At 41.6% G+C, this 17880-nt stretch overlaps 2 protein-coding genes across 3 annotated transcripts in view; both read left to right on the top strand.

The window, feature by feature from the left end:
- LOC141796179 (NACHT, LRR and PYD domains-containing protein 12-like) overlaps nucleotides 1-17880 on the top strand; it is a 600880-nt gene that overhangs the window by 341602 nt on the left and 241398 nt on the right. The gene's annotated exons all lie outside the window — the stretch shown is intronic.
- The window catches only part of LOC141796049 (septin-7-like), a 64676-nt gene that overhangs the window by 8940 nt on the left and 37856 nt on the right, over nucleotides 1-17880 (top strand). The window contains exon 2 of one of the 2 annotated variants that reach the window (XM_074676934.1): nucleotides 526-622. In XM_074676934.1, the coding sequence (XP_074533035.1) occupies nucleotides 526-622 (97 nt within the window). Of the gene's footprint in view, nucleotides 1-522; nucleotides 623-17880 lie in introns of both variants that reach the window. The other variant, XM_074676933.1, reaches the window with a different exon arrangement.

The raw sequence follows: 17880 nt of genomic DNA, 5'->3' as shown, positions 1-17880 counted from the left end.
CTGGTCTGAGAGACGCTTCCTTCACCATGATTCAACACGTAGGGACATTTTCTTCATATCCTTTCCTGCTTTACAAACTGACCGGCATCCCTTCATGCTCTTCTGCTTCCGTTTGCCTGTTGGACGGAGGCCCTGAGGGTTGTCATCACCTCCTCTTTCCTCCCTGTTATTGCTGTCTTTTAAGCTGCCTGCCCTCACGTTTTGCTCCCTTTGAAACACCTTCCTTTACCTCTACCACTCTAGTATTTATCTCAGCTGCACTTCACTTCAAAAGGGTTTCATCCCCGCAGGACAGCGTACGCACTAATTGTCTGCTCATGACTGTGGGTCTGAGTGCAGCTTAACATTTTACTGCTGTATGTGTACACTTCTGTAAACCACCTTAGTAACCACATTTGTTTGTGTTGAAGAGGACTTATCTTTGTTTATGTCATTACAGGATGGTTTTATAAGCTCTGCTGATATTCTTGCTCTGTGCCTCTGCTTTAACAAAACGGATGTTTATGTGTGTTTATCTCTCAGCAGAGGAACCTGGAGGGCTATGTGGGCTTCGCCAACCTCCCCAACCAGGTGTATCGGAAGTCGGTCAAACGAGGGTTTGAGTTTACATTAATGGTTGTAGGTAAGTCTGAAAAACCAACGTTTACTTCACTAATGGGTGATGATGTGTATGTGTGTGTGTGTGTGTGTGTGAGTGTGTTTCTGTGTGTGTGTGCACACCTGTCACCTGCATGTCTTTCTCTGCCCTCTCACCTGAGTGTGTTTTGTGTGATTGGAGGCCATGAGCGCAGGTTAAAAGGAGCAGAGCACGAGCTGCATCCATCGCACTCAGCTGCTCAGGATGACAGGTTGACAGCTAAAAAATGCGATGTGTGCGCAGTCTTGGTGCGCTCTGCAGCCTGGCTGTTGAAACGTCTGCGCTGTTTTTCAGCAGAGAAGAATGTGCGCATGTGGCACTGTCTCTTGTGACAGCTGGATTCCCACAATGTCCCCCAGGGGAATGTCTTTGTAGCCCCTAGGAACAGAAACACATCTGCATGTTTCAGGTCATTCAGTCAGGGAAGTGAGCTGTTGGACGTTGGATCGACTGTTGCTGAGGTTGAGTCAAACCTCTGGTGGCTAGAAGTGTTACAGAAGGAGGGGTATGGATGGGCAGATGCTCTGCTGTATATCAGGACAGATATATTTAAAGGTCATGTTGTACAGGAAGCTGGGCTATGGATGCCTCTGGGCCATCCTAAAAACACAATGACTGTGTGCACATTCTGGCAACTGAAGTTCTGGGGACTACAATGGTTTGTCAAGCAACGCAAAGATGCAACCACCAAAACCCACAATTTTTACCTAGAGATACTTCACTTTGAAGATTGATGATGGTGGACAGATCCAAAGTACACATCAGAGAGGAGTCTGAACACGCATCCATCCATCCATCTTCTTCCGCTTATCTGAGGTCGGGTCGCGGGGGCAGCAGCCTAAGCAGAGAAGCCCAGACTTCCCTCTCCCTAGCCACTTCAGCCAGCTCTTCCCGGGGGATCCCGATGCGTTCCCAGGCCAGCCGAGAGACGTAGTCTCCCCAGCGTGTCCTGGGTCTGCCCCGGGGTCTCCTCCCGGTGGGACGTGCCCTGAACACCTCACCAGGGAGGCGTCCGGGAGGCATCCGTACCAGATGCCCGAGCCACCTCATCTGGCTCCTCTCAACGCGGAGGAGCAGCGGCTCTACTCCGAGCTCCTCCCGGATAGCCGAGCTTCTCACCCTATCTCTAAGGGAGAGCCCGGCCACCCTACGGAGGAAGCTCATTTCGGCCGCTTGTACCCGCGATCTTGTTCTTTCGGTCACTACCCAAAGCTCATGACCATAGGTGAGGGTGGGAACGAAGATCGACTTTATGGCTACACTATCTGTGAACATCCACAGACTATCAAATATGAAGACAAAAACTTGTGTCAATTAACTAGAAACCATCCAAAAGACGAGTACACAGACCGCTGAGTTCAAGACCTGAGTCAGAATAAGGGATCCAGAAAACTACGTACAGAGAACTGCTCTAAATCTATCAGAGTATTGATGATTTTTTGTTTTAGGATTGTTTTGCTCTTTTTCATAAACTCCTCAAAGTAAAAACTGAATTCAGAGTTTCATCAGTTAATATGACTTATTTGTAGTCAGACCTGGTTAACTGAGGCCGATACAGACCCATTTTTTAATAACTCACAGCTACAGATTCCTCTGGTGTTTCAGCGTGAAGTGTGACCCTGTTAACTGCTGACTGTCAGCTGACAATCATTGACACATTCAGCTGAAGGTCTCCAGTTAGCACAGTCACTATTTCCTCCAGAACATCAGTTACTCGTAAATGGTTGGGATCCTGTCAGACTTCTGCAGAATTTGATTCATTGTCGACTACAGAACAACAGGACATTTTCATTAGGGGTGGGAGAAGAAAAAGTGAATTTTAGTGTGACATTATCAAAATCAGGATTCTTTGTAAAAAAAAAAAAAAAAAAAAAAAAACCCACCTTTTTTTCAAATTCAAATTCTTCATTTCAGTCTTTGTTTTTAAACTGTATTGGAGGAAGTTTCCACTTTTCTCTAGTGGAGGGGTCAATGTTTCTCTCTGACTCGCATGATGTGCATTTTATGGGGAAAATACTGCTCCTGATATAGTAGACATCATCATCATCATTTAACTTTTTCACATGGTTTGGTGTTGAAAAAGCAAACCAAAATTCGTAAATATCGAAGGATCACAAGAATAGCATATTGTCCGAGCCCTACTTTTTAAGCTGCTTAAAGTATGTCAGAGTTAAAAGAACGTTTACTCAGGCTAAATGAATGGAACTAAATGCCTATCTTAGTGAATATATAAAATATAATATTATTCCAAAAAACTCTGAAATATTTTTGTAATCATCTTCATTTCTTCTGTCCTCGTGTTGGGTTAGCGTGATCGCAGTTGTCTATGGCATTTCTAAGTCCTGGATCAGAACCTGCAGGCTGTAGTCTCACATGGGCTCCTTATTGACATATTGAACAGTGCTTTATGTTAATGGGTGCTCTGGTGTGGATGAAAGGATATTGATTTTGATGTGGAGGTCCCTCAGAGGTTTCCAGCTGTCAGAATTGAACTTCTCACTTCCGTTTGATAAACAACCTAGATTTCTGAGTACGAACTTTGATGTTGAATTGGGTAATAATGTTTTTGACACAGACGTAGCACTTTTCACGGCTCAATGATACTATTCCTAGTGTGTCGCTCTCGAAAAGAGAAGAAATACTGGTACATATTTTTGCTCTAATGGTTCCAAAACTTTCCTTTTAGCTCTAAAACCACAGCGTTTAAACAAAGTGACACCCAGCCGTCCTGTTCAGTGAGTACTGTGAGAGAGGAGCTGTTGGCAGATGAAGACAGCCCAGTGATGGCTTGGGAGAGAAATCCACAATCAACTGGATCCTGTTTCAGGTTCTCACATATGGGCCTCTCTGTCTCTCTTCTCCAGCCTTCTTGGCTCTCAGTCCTGCATACCCCAGCTGATCCAAATTTTACTTCAACAATTGTGAGCAGCAAAGGAGCGCTAAAGATGGGGATAAGAGGGAGAGGGGTCTTTGGCTCACCACTGAAGCTCTCAGCAGTGAAAGCTGTGAGGAAATAGCTTCATTATAACTGTGACATGGACGATAAACAGATTGTTCAGAAGGCTCAAAGACTCTTCGGCTAAAAAGGTCATATATCAAACAATAGTGCTTCATAACCACATATAAGATACATTAACCTGTTGCTTACAATTAAATAAAAAGTTGGCTTGAACAAAGGAAAGTAGAAGGTCTGCTTTCCATTCATTTGATCCCAAAACAAATGCACATCTTGGCAGGAGTCAAGTCTTTATAACATAGTGATAGTGCTCATGGGAAACGACGTTTGTAACCCAGAAAATGTTATTTTCCAAAGGTGGAGGCAGTGACAACTGAGGTGATTTTTCATTTTCAAAGCCGGCTAGTTTTAGTTTTTTACAAAGGGTGCTCTGCGTAGATAACTACACCAGACCTGCCAACAGTGAAACCAGGCCTTGAGGGACTTCTGTACTGAGCCTTTCACATTGTTTTTTCTTCCCTCCTGGTCTGGTGGAACGTCATAATGTGGCATATATAAATACTGTACTTACAATGCATACAACATTAAAAAATATAATTATATATATGTTATTAACTCAGAACCAGCAGAAAAAATGGCTGCAAAGTTTATCCATTTGACTCTGATCAACAATGACATGGAGAGGGAACAAAGTGAAAAGCCGATTGTTTTCTGATTTGAGCAGCATCCAGCTGGATGTTCATCATGAGACAGGCCAAAGGCTGGCCACAGCCCTGCTTTACTTGACACTGTGGATAAATGTGACAGTGAGGGGTCCAGTATTGTTCTGCGGCAGATTCGGAGGAGACAGATGGTGAAGTATGAGCTGACTGGACTGATGCCTGTAGGTGACTCGTTCATATTCAGCAGCGTTTGCCGCCAGAAGTGCTTCCTGTAGCCTGAACTTGACACCCGCAGGGTCACTTCAGATGACTGTATTATCATCTCTGTCTGGTCCTCATGATTGCTTTTCTGCTGGTATAAATGAAGAAATCCACACGACTTAGAGCTGAAACAATACTAGAAGTTTATTATGAACAAAAAGACATTTGAACAAGTCATTTGTAGGCCATAAAAACAGTTTGATTCTGTCTCGGTAACTTTAAGTATTTGATTGAAAAAAAGGCCTTGTGAAACTTTGCTTAGAGGCCGTGTTCATCTTGTTTTACTATTGTGACAAATGAGCCTGAAAAAAATCTACTCTGAAGGGCCAATCACAGGAGTATTCTGATCTTTGTTTAGCTTGGAGAGGCTGTGGTAACTGTGAGCACAACTGCAATGCGGAGGAAGAGGGATAGCAGAGGTGAGACCAGTTGAAACATGAGCTCTAATACATCTCGGAGAAACACTTGTTGGATGGATTGACTGTAATAACATCCAGCTATACTGGAGAGTTTTTATCGCTGCAGGTTTAATGGGGAAACTGTTTTAATGGAGACAAAGTTCTGAAGCTAGAACCTGAAGCAGAAAATAAGTTAAGTTCATAATTCAGCTTTACTTTTTATGACTATCTGAATGTGCTATTGATGGATAAATGCAAACACAAGAGGTTGCACTGACCTTAAAGAACACCAACATTTTTAGTGACATCTTCAGCTCAGAGCCTAAAATCAACAACAGTATTAAATTTTCTTTCTTGGTCCTATTGAAATTGTTAAAGCTATTCTGAATGAAAAAAAACATCATGCTTACAATAAACTATACTTTTCTTTGTTCAAAACAACTTTTTTTACTGGATACAGCATAACAGTGTGAGGTATTTATCAACAATTATGTTGCCCTGCTGTTTGAAATGTGACAATAAGCAAAATTTTTCCAGTTTGTATTATTGTTTAGTAGCTGGTTATGTTTAGCGCTAGCCACAGCCCGGTACTCTGAGACATGTCTGTAATGTGTAGCGTTAGTGAATCCTGGTTATGTCCTGTAAGTCATCTACCAATCTGAGCTAACATAACCTCACTCTTCATTTTATTTATAGACTCTCAAGTTTGAACAGACCACTGCAGAATAACTGCTGACTGTGGGTTGGAATAAGCTTAGCTCTTTAGCCTCTAACTTGTGCTCTATCTCTTTTCTGTTTATCTTTCTTCTGCTCTTCTGTCCTTTTCTCTGTCTGACAGTTAGGCTCCAGTGTCCACCATTACTACAAAATTAATCACAGAAATTGTTTTCAGCAGAGAAAAACACTGATCTCCATCCTCACTGCTAAAATTTGTCAGCTCATGTGGTGTTGTCATAGAGACTTAGACGTGCCGTAAATCAGTCTGGTCCTGCTCGACCAACTCGGATTGGGAAGCTAAGAGGTAGCATTTAGAAATAACCTACACTGGTGCTGATAATCTCATTTTAAAGTGTGGCCTAGCCACTTATTTTCCACAGGCGCACACTTACCGCCCACTTCATAGGGAACACCTTGCTAGTCCCAGGTAGACCCCTGTTTGCTTTCAGAGCCTATTACAGCAGCATGTATCTGGGTATAAGAAGCATATTTGAAGGAGGTCAAGTCTTTTGTAACTCAAGATAGTGAGCTGTTCTACACTCTATGAGAGACTGCATGAGGAAAATATGAGTTTATAATTATAAAACACTCAAAATATCTGGAGATCTCTCTGTACAAAATGTACATTGCCAACCTACCATACTGGATGGCCCTCTGTCGGCTGTGCATTAACAACAGACGTCGCCCTGTAAGGGGAGTCACTGCATGGGCTCAAGATGGCTTCAGTAAACAATCGTATATGAGGACAGTTTAACACTGCAGCCAAGAATTTGGTTAACAACTTTAACACAGGGAGAAAAACAAATGTAAACCTGATTCTGAAAACAGCAACCTCTCTCAAACTCATCCCAGTAACGTCCGCTGCCATCCATACAATACATCTTCAAACAGCATTCTCCACATATCTTATTTCAAGGCCGGACTGAGACAACATTTTACTTTGAAAACTCAAGGAACAGGTCTTCTGGATTCCTAAACATTTACTGAGAAGAGAGGAGGTGATGCAACCCAGTGGTAAACGTGTCTGTGTCCCAGTTTACCAGCATTTGCTCATTCTGCATCAGACAGTTAAAGTTCAGTTTCAACGTTGAACATGTCACATCGGACAATTTCTAACAAAATGAAGGGTTTATAAACTGTTTAATTTATCTTTAACTTAACCTTTTGGGAACAGGGGTGAAGAGTAAAAGCATGGCCATGACATTTAGACCTCCATCCACAAATGAGGGTCAACTGTCCTGAGTAAGAGAGTGATGCTTATTCACAGAAGAGGAGTCTGTTAAATTAGATTTTTAATATGCTCCTGATGTGAATCATTGTAATCCAGAGCTGACAATATTGTGATGAATTGATCAGTGATGCAGAGAGCTGATTAAAAGAAAGCCAAGGACTGGATTTGTCGGGGCACCATGATAAATGGCATGTTTGGGTACAATGTCTAACAGCGAGGGCTTAACATCTTATCCAAATTTCTGAGCTAAGTCGAAGAACTGTGCTCTCTGGGCCCTGTTGCCAGAGGACCATGTGGTTTGACTTAGTTGCTCCATCTGACTGCTCTTCTGGTGGATTTCTCCTTGAGCTTTACTTTTCCTCTGTCCAAGTCTTCAATCCATCTCTCTCTTGGGGGAAAAAGCTGCTTCCTGGTTCTTTTGTCCAGCTTGCAGATTGAATAGGACCTCCAGGAAGGATCAGCAGAAGTGCAGAGAGCTGAACAGAACTGTGTGTCAGATGAGAACTGAAGGGGGCTGGGAGGAGAGAGGAAGCAATGCCGGCTTCATGCTGCTTCTGATATGTAACAAGGCCAGTACTTCACAGCCTCACTGCCTCCCTTTACCAAAGCCACTCCAGACGAGAGCACATCAGAGGTTTTCACGCAGGCAGAGCTGTGAGCTGCATCAGGGACTCTGCTTAAGGGTTGATCTGATGCTTGTTATGTTACACTGGCTTCCAATAGTTGTAATCATGCACTCTTCTTCTTATGGCTATGTTTTCAGAAGGTTTATTCTTTGACTAAGTGTTTGAAAGTAGAATTCAAACATGAAACTGTTGAACCAAAACTGGTTCAGAGAAACCTCTTTTGGGAGTTGATGGCTTTATTTAAATTTCTGGTTGGGTTGAAATGATATCATATATTTTGCGGTACTGACTCAGATGTTTGTAGAACCATGAAAGTGGGGCCACCAGACTGGTGTGTGGTAGCTACACAAATTAGCACGCTAACAGAAACTAATGTTTTAGCTTCATTGTTTACCAATAAGATGCTATTGGAAACTAGCAGTTTCGCCCACCTTACGGTCTGAGGTGTCAACAAGCAGAGGCAAAGTCTGTCTGAACTCTTTACCTAGGGTCACTTTGCCTCTGGTGTTGCGAAAGGGAAAATTGATTACTGTCTTCAAGGGATTGCTAAGGGGTGTTGATAAATCAGAATCAAGCATCTCACACAGCAGGGATATCTTTAAGAAAGCTGGGTTGTAATATGTTTCAACAAATTTTTGAACATTTACTTCCTATGCTTAGGGATGGGTACCTTTCACATTTGACGATACAGCAGGGGTGGCCAACCAGTCAGAAACCAAGAGCCACAAAAATGACTGTGGTACTACAAAGAGCCACATCACACCCGTGGTCACTTCCTCTCACGCATAAATGAAATGACACAAAATGAAAATCAAAAAACCTCCAATTTTTTTGTTTGTATGTTTGAATTTTGTACTAGACAAGAGAAACTGAAACTGAAGTATCAACCTGTACACCCAAACATTGATCAATACTGAACCCAACATTGGCATTAGCATATCAATATTTTAGATTGATCGGCACACCACTACTCATAGCTTTATGTATATATTTATGAATGGATTGAAGAGCCACACACTGAAAGGCAAAGAGCTACATGCGGCTCGTGAGCCACAGGTTGGCTTCCCCTGCGATACGGTACTGGTACTCAACAGTACCAATTTGCGGTACTTTTTTGTGTTTAATTTGTGTCTTTTAGCATATTTTTTAATAATAAAACTTTTTTTTTCTTTAGTAAAACATATTTGTTCACCAGTATATGTCCTGGAAATTAGAGGTCGACCGATATGGGTTTTTTGGGGGCCGATGCCTATGCCGATGCTTTCCAAATTTGGGCAGCCGATGCCGATATGCATAGCCGATTTTTCCAATTTGATATTCAGGCAGATTGTAAAATAAATATATATTTATCACATTTTTGTGAAACGCAGCAATTTCTGAGCAACTAAAAGAAATCTATTACAACAAGTTGTGTCCAGTCCTCTGAACATTTATTCAGCTTTCAAAACAATGAAATATTTTGTCTGAGTAAACACACAATGTAACAAGCAGTAGTAAACATTCACACTCTTCTTAAAATGTCAAAAAAGAAATTTAAACTTATTAATATAATTTGAACAAAAGTATGTAATGTATCCAAGTGGTTCCACAAGTTTGAGGTGCTCATCTTTTTTGTGCCTGATCAAAAATTGCGTCATTTTATACAACGGATCAAAAATCGGCTTTTTAAGAGAAAATACGGCCGATGGCCGATAGAGACAAATGTCCAAATATCGGCCCGATATATCAGCCGGCTAATATATCGGCCGGCCAATATATCGGTCTACCTCTACTGGAAATACTGTGTTCAGGTCCAGCATGGGAAATTGCTTACTGTTCCACTCCCTCGCAGCCACAAGGATGCATTTAGGTACCTAAACATGGTACCTTTTGATTTTACGTGAATCAGTACCCGGTACTTTTGACAGATTTCGGTCAATACCCATAAAAGTACCTCATTTGGTACCTATCCCTACCTGTGCTTTTATCTTGACACACTGTGTTTGTCACAGTTTTGTCTCATCCTGACCTGCAGTTTCATCACTGGTAAAATCTGCAAAATTTCCACTTAAAGCTGTTCTAAATGATTTTAGTGCAGAGGGCAAGTTTTTGGTATTTCATTCATCAAACTCATTTATCTATCTCTGTGGACTAAACAGGAAGGAAAGTGTTTGCTGAGCTTTAACTCAAATAAGCATCAAGTTGTTTTTTGCTCACTGACTCAGTTTCTCTGTCTGCCTCCAGGTCGGGCACAACAGAAGATGGTTTGCCTGTTTGTCCTGTCGTGCATTCTGTTGTTGTCGTACCTTCCTAAGCCTCTGAGCTTTGTGTGTGTGTGTGTGTGTGTGTGTGTGTGTGTTTGTGTGTGTATGTGTGTAAAAACACCATGCAGTGTGTGTGTGTATCTAGATAAGACGGTCTGACAGGCTTAAGATTGACCGCCTTGCCTAGTGACCTTACAGAAGGGAGTGAGTGAAGGAAGGCTTTGGTCTGGTTAATCTGCCAGCTTAACCAGATGCGTTAATACACACCGAGCACACACATTTACTCACGCAAACACACACACACTTTTCTGTGTATTGGCCAGTCTGCATGAAAATGATCCCACTCAGTCTTGAATTCCCCCAGTATCCACTTCATCACAATGACCCTGAATTAGAGTTTTGGCTGCAGTCACTGTTTCAGACTGTGGTGGGTAATGTGACAAAGTCTCTGTTAAATCATCAGTCACAACCACAGTCACAGAACATTAGCACGTGTTATTTGGTGGTTAACTGTAGTTCCTCATTCTGGATTTCACTTCTCTCAATCTTCACACACTTCCAGCTTTCTCTGTGTTGTGCTAAACATTGTCCTTCCTGTGGCTTGGTCTGTAATGTTGCCCAAATCCTGCTGATGGAGTTTAAAGGAGAAAAATCTTTAGATATAACCTCAGATTATGGACATTATCAAAAGCATTAACCAACTACAATAATTACATTTCAGCCTTCACCCTGTAAATCCAGCAGTGAAGTGAAATTTCTGCATAACAGAGAACAAATATACATGTTAAATCACAACAGTCATAGTTTGGTGCAAACAAACTAACATACACTTTATCAAACCAAATGTTCTGCTAGCCATGGATTTCCTTGATGGCGGTCTAAGACCTTGTCCACACGTAGTTTATTTTTTCCCCCTCTCATTCGTTTTTAAAAATACTTTAATCCAAACACAGCGGGCAAATCCGCCGATAAGTGCGGCTCAAGGTGTTCCAAACCCGTATTTGGCTGTTTTTCAGACATAAAACCCGTGCCAGCCAATCAAAATGAGCCCCCATCATTCAGCTGTGATTTTTGAGACCTAAAAACTCTGTTTTCTGCGTCCACACGAAACAATGAAACCAGCGCTTTCCAAAATCTTCACTTCGGCCAGAGTTTTCAGAAAACGTTGTTCAGTGAAGTAAAACTGCGGTCAAGTGTGGATGACAGGCCTTAAGATATAAAAATATATGGTTTCCCAGGAACCAGGCTATGTGTGGACATCGCCTCAATAGAAGTTGTGACTTGTGGGGATTTTCAGCTCGTAGCTTCCCAGCATGTAACCTGTGTCTGAACAGTCTATATTTTGTTTTAAGAGTGATAACAGGTAAACATCAGAGCTTCGCAAGTCTGGGCACTGAAAAAAATTAAACTTTATCAAGTTTTTTTTTGTCTTATTTTCACTAGAAAATGCCTTTTTAAACTTCATATAAGCCACATTCAAGTGACTACTCCAGAAAAATGTCCTGTTTCAAGTTATCCAAAGACAAATATTAGGTCTGAATTGCTTGCAACAAGTAAAAAGAATCTGCCAATGAAACAAGAGAAAAGTTACTTAAATTAAGCGCTATTCTAGTTTTGAACAAAGTGTCAAGCAAATTTCTCTTGTTCCATTGGCAGATTTTTTACTTGTTACAAGCAATTCAGACCTCATTTTGTCTTTAGATAACTAGAAACAAGAAATTTTTCAGGACTGACCAGTTGAATGCCGCTCATATCAAGTAATGTATAGGATAGGTATATTTTAGGAGTCAGTGGTAAATAAATTTAAAAAAGTAGAGTAATAAAATCTCAGAAATATTTAATCTCTTTAATATCCCCTTTGTCTGTAAGCTATAGGTCCAGAGTTTTATGGAGTTTATGAGTAAAAATCTACAGTGAGCTTTGAATAATAAACAAAAGATCACTCTTTATCAAAATCAAAAACTACCACATTTTCAGGAGAGACAGATGCCTCCTGCAACGATGAAATATTTACAGGTGTGTCAATAGATGTGTCTCAACAACACGGTTTACTCGAGCGCTTCACTGGAAAGGAGCCATTCTTAATGTCATTAGTTCCATCTGTGCTCCTCGACACGACAAGTCAGGGCTGGGAGGCAAGTTCAGAGTTACCAAACAAGATTGAAGAAGTTTTTTCTAGAAAATCTCATCTTCATGTTTTTGGAGCTGCGACGTGATTGTTCCAGGCTCCTCAGAATTTGCCCTTTTTTCTGAGCTCTGCTGCCCCTCAGCTCTTGATAAAAGGGGTTATTTGTCTGGTATTGTCAGCCCCTACAAGTGAGTTACTCTTGACTGGAAGCTTACATTCACTACTCAGTGTCATTCCAGTCCTCAGATAAAGCTTCAGATCACAGATACTGGACACATTATCTGGCAGGCCCATTGTGGAGATGAACCCTTGGCAAACCCAGAGCATGTTAAAAGGATTAGTCCCATCCAGCCTGTGAGTGTCCCTGCAGCTCTCCACAGCCTCCAGGGGAGGTGGCTACTGGGAGTGACGTGTGGGCTACTTTGCTGAGCCACCCAAGGGTGCAGATAATAAATGATACAGCTTCATGTCAGGGTCTGATGTTATTTTCTAGGTTAACAGTCTACAGGGGTCTGAAATACACTGATGTGGTGTTGGTCGTTGGTCGTGGTTGGTGTCAAAAGATATTCTATTCTATTCTATTCTATTCTATTCTATTCTATTCTATTCTAATCCTGCCAACATGACAAAGAGGGAGAGGGCTGTTATCCTCTGCACTTCGATCGTCAAACTTACTTCTTGGGGGACGAAGCCTATGACTGATCTGCAGACAGCGCTGCACTTTCTACAGCATGCCTCACTCTCACATGGCTGTGCATAGTTGTTGATGGCTTGTGATATGGTATCCTAACCTTACAGAGTTTGCACTACACCCCTTTTACTTTTTCGAAGGAGTTCCCACACTTCCCAATCCATTTTTGAACGTCTTCTTGTTCTTGTTTTGGCTGTAAACCCCCCAACCTGTTGGCTCCTGGTCTGACTCTGTTCATTATGTCAGTTGGTTGCTGTAGTCAAGTTGAATAGGATCTGGTTTGGACACGGTTTGTTTTATTTTGAAAGTGACTGGGCATTTTGGATGGTTTCCATGCACAACTTCCTGTCCTTCTTGGCCTGTATTTTTGTGAAATTGACGCATAATAGCTCCTGCATCCTGCATTAAACTGCAATCTGCTGCAGACAGGACAAGGCCATGGTCATATGAGCGATTCAATTTCTTTACTTTAATGACTGTTTGAATATTCTTTTTAACTATCATTGCTCTATTATTTCAAAAATAAAGCTGATTATGATTTAAAGTGAGGGCAGTGATTACAAATTAAAACTTCACTTGATTCTACTCTACAGGGACACAGAATGTCAACTAGGGATGGGTACCTTTCACATTTGAAACAATACGGTACCGATGCCCGGTTCCTGGCAATCGATACTGGTACTTAACGGTACCACTTCTCTGTACTTTTTTGTGTTTATGTGGTAAAAAATTTCATTATGTTTCACAATGAAATATAATTTTTTCTAACTTACCATATTTACTCTTCAGTTTATAACTGTGTAATGCTGTGTCCATGTCCAGCATGGAAAATTGCCTACTTTTCTACTCCTTCACAGTCACAAGGATGCATTTAGGTACCTAAACATGATACCTTTTGGTTAAACTTGCACCAACGTGCCCATTTCCTGAACTTCAGGGGTTTGGTGATCAGCCCATCCTGACATATGAAACTGATCTTAAAAACCTTTGGAAAGGTCTGACAGCCAGCCATTGGTGCTTTTTGCTCTGAGACCTAAAACTCAGGATACGTTATTGTTTTTTTAAGCTAAAACATAAAGATTTTCTTGTTTCACAAATATTGTACAATGATTTTCAATAAAATAAGATTGGAACATTGAAGGTATATGCTGCCAGTTGTAAAAAAAATATAGAATAAAAATCGGTATCGGCCTAAATCGGTATCGCTGGTCAGGCTTTTTGAAGATCGGCGATCGGCCAGAAAACTTTGATAGAATCACCCCTACTTTTAGTTTTACGTGAATCGGTACCCGGTACTTAAAAGAATTTGGTCAGTACCTAATTGGGTACCCATCCCTAACCTCAACAACAGCATATTCTTTGTCCCCTCTTATAAACTAATGGAGACAAGCTGTTAGATGGATACTTTAATAAATACAAACCTCAAGTACAAAAATCAGCCCCAGGTCTCAAAATTTTGACCTTTCCTGGGCTGGAAACAGGTCAGCTGAAAGTCAGAGAGTAATATCAAAACGTTTAGCTCAGCATCTTCAGGCTGCACCCTCTCCTACAGCTGTGGTCAGTTTAGTATGCATGAAACCATCCATGCCTCTTTGTTATTGCAGGACAGAAGCCTGGTTACAAATCCTCTCCATAAAGACCGCTCTCTGCCCCGGGGCACCACACTCGGCACAGGCCACTCTGTCAGTGTGCACGTGCATGTATGGATGGAGCTGTGCACATGTGCGTGTTGATGCATGCTCGGTCAGACCACTGTAGGCGAGTCTCTCCCTCTTTTTACTCATTCTTCCTCTCCGTTCTCCTCCGCTTCTCTGCATCTCTATTTTGAGATGCACATGTCTGCCGCGACCCAGCACGTGCTGATTCTGTCAGATTTAGTCTCAGGCTCAGTGGATCCCAGCAGAACACCGTCTCTTTAATTTAACAAAATTAAAAACCAGAGGAAAGTGGGCTGTGTCCCTTAGCTGGCCTAGCATGACCTCAGCTTACAGAATCAGCGCTGACACAGTTTAGGTTAGATTCTGACTCGTCTATGGACTACGCTGGACTTGCAGATCCTTATCTTTGGCCAAACACTGACCTTTGCCCCCCCCCCTGTCTGAGCCATTTAGCCTCAACAATGGAGAATTCTCTCCTGTCACAACCAAACACTATTTCTCTCACATCCAGCGTTTGTGTGTCTGTCACTCAGGCTCTGCTGTTCCCTCTTTTCATGCCTGTATGTTCCCCAGATGTCTCATTTCACACTCTCTGGTCCAGGCCTCACACATGCCTGTGATCCGTGTGTGTGTGTGTGTGTGTGTGTGTGTGTGTGTGTGTGTGTGTGTGTGTGTGTGTGTGTGTGTGTGTGTGTGTGTGTTTGCATTTTGCCTTTTTTGTTGTTGGGTGCTAGTTTGTAGGCTTGTCAGGATGTTAGGGGGCCAGCTGCTGCCCCGGGGCAGAGAGTGAGAGAAGGGGGGAGGACAGAATTGGGAGAAAGAGAGGGAGGAATGTGAGGAATCCCAGGGGAAGACCATTGGGACCATTTTTAAGTTTGGTTTTTAGAGCTAAATGCAGCTTAGTTAAAAGATACGGCATTACAGTCAACACTGTCCATGTAAGTTTAAAACTACAGGTCAGGAAGTGAGCATCAGTAGGTAGGAGGTTCCTGGTTCACCAGCTGTTGCCGTTTTATTTAGAATCTGCATTTATTTGTTAATGTGATGATTCTCCTGTTAAGAAAACTTTTATCTTGAATTTCTTGAGGCTTTAGGCAAAATGCATTACAAATCACAGACAAGCTTACAGTGATGAAAACATCTTAGAAGATATGAGCAAGCAAATTTCTCAAAGTAGGCCACAACCAAAAGAGCATCTCTGTCTGTAATCACTGTTTGGGTCTAATCCTAGTCCCCTGAAAAACAAATATCAGGTGACTTCACGTAGACCAGACACGTTTGCAGGTGTAAACAAAAACACACAAAACAGACCCTGCATTTCTCATTAAGAAACAGTACAGCTCCATGTACGGTCTGCTCTGTTCATTCTAAATCTCAATAGGGATGCACGATATTGGATTTTTGCCGATATCCGATATGCCGATATATCGAAACCCCTTTTGGCCGATACTGATACCGATAATCACAATGTTGTTTGTTTTTTTCACTGTAAAGAAAGCTGAGTCTATCCTGTACTGGAATTTATATGTTACTCTAATTGTGACGGTCTTATTTGTTTAAGAAACACACATAAAACAAGACAAAAAACGTTTGATTTGACCATAAATAAGAAATGTATTATTTTTTCAAACTCAAGACATTCAGTATTGAAATACAGAAAAATAATTTCTTTACATCACATGAACTTTAAATGTACAATACATTTTTAAACATAACCAAGTTGCATTTGATTATTGTAGAGCTACTGTAACAACCTGGTGACAGACACAGAGCTCTGCAGTGCAAATAAATGAAGTGCTACATTTTATTTAAGGAGCTTATATTTCAGATGGAAAATAATAATAATCCTAACTGAAAAGCACCTTATCGGCTGTGCATATCGACAGAAATTTTCATATCTGCCAATACCAATAAACGTGTTTTTAAGTTTTTATCAGCTGATACCAATATTGTACCGATAATATCGTGCATCCCTAAATCTTAATACTGTATTTTTCAGACTGCACTTTAAGTTGACACTTGTTCATATAGGCTGGTCCTGTGAGTTTTAGTCAGGAGCAACTTTTATTTCAAATAAATGAGGTGTTGTGTTATTGGATTCTTTTATGGAAAAAGATCAATAAACTCATACATGAGGAACATTGATGAGGAAATATCTCCACAACCCTGACGGTGTTGTGCACTGACGGAGGCTCTGCGTCCCTGACTGGATAGTCTGATAGCCCCCAGTGTGTAGCGCCTCATAACCTCATTCATTGATTCATTTTCTGAACCACTTATCCTGTTCAGGGTCGCAGGTGGCTGGAGCCTATCCCAGCTGTCATTGGGCGAGAGGCGGGGTACACCCTGGACTGGTCACCAGTCAATCGCAGGGCTGACACATAGACAGACAACCATTCACACACGCTCACACCTATGGACAATTTAGAATCACCAATTAACTTGATGAGCATGTTTTTGGACTGTGGGAGGAAGCCGGAGTACCAGGAGAGAACCCACGCATGCACATGGAGAACATACGAACTCCTTTTTGCTTTGAGGCTGCAGTGCCAACCGTTGCGCCACCGTGCCACTTTATAGTAACTGACCAAATTCTGTCTGTAGTGCAGAGTACCGATTCATGTAAAAACAAAAGGCATCATCTTTGGGTACCTGAATGCATCCCTATGACTGCGAGGGAGTGGAAGAGAAGACAATTTTCAGTACTGAACATGAACCCAGCTTTGCAAGTTTTTAAATTGAAGAATTAATATGTTTAACTGAAAAACTTTAGGATTTTATTATGACACATATTAATATTTATTACTACATAAACACACACAAAAGTACTGAATATTGGTACCATTGAGTATCAATACCGATTGCCAGCCACAGAGCACCAAATTGTTCAATTGTGAATGGTATACATACCTGATTACAAAGCAAATGTGGCATGTAACCCCCCGCCCCGGAACTCTTTGGCTGCAGAAGTCTCTGTTGTTTTCTTCAGTTCTGAGCCTCACAGTGCAGCAAAGAACGATCATAATCACATGAACTAGTCATTTTTTAAATTTGAATTAAACAGTCATCATCATCCCTGCTTCATACGTTTTTGTGGAGATAAAGACATGTTTATATGTTCTTTAGAGTTAAACCGCTGTAAAATATTCAGGAAATACCTGCACATTTTTAACATCCGACAAAAAACGTATAGCAGCAGGGACTGAGTAGAGAAATAGGACAAAGTGGAACATGGTTAGAGGCTGAGTGATGATCAAACCGAGCTCTGGAAATATCCTGAGATGGCTCACAGTGAGAGGAAGAGAAACAGCAGGGATTAGCTGGAAGGGTCAGCCACCCATCCATCATTGACGTTCATGTCATTAGTCTATTTACAGACTTCGCTTCCACATGTTGTGTGGAACCAATACTTAATTAAAGCTCAACTGGGGAGGCTAATTGGGACAAACCTGCCCTCAGGGGCTCAGGCTACTGCAGTGACAGAGTGAAGCATCATCACGACGTGGGACTCTGTGAGACAAACAAGCCGGTCACTTCAAACCACAGATCCTTCATTCAGCTGAGCAAACATCTGTAAAGCTGCTGTGCACATTTTGTTTAGTAGATGTTAACTTCTGAGAAGTTTTTCAGACCAAATGCTGCTGACTCACTGTAGAGCTGTTAAATAATGCT

The sequence above is a fragment of the Halichoeres trimaculatus genome, unplaced genomic scaffold, assembly GCF_033239565.1.
Source record: "Halichoeres trimaculatus isolate MK-OKI-2021-1 unplaced genomic scaffold, fHalTri1.1 fHalTri1_scaffold_10, whole genome shotgun sequence".
Lineage (NCBI taxonomy): Eukaryota > Metazoa > Chordata > Actinopteri > Labriformes > Labridae > Halichoeres > Halichoeres trimaculatus.
The sequence above is the reverse complement of the archived record's forward strand: the minus strand, read 5'-3'. Positions and strand labels throughout refer to the sequence as shown.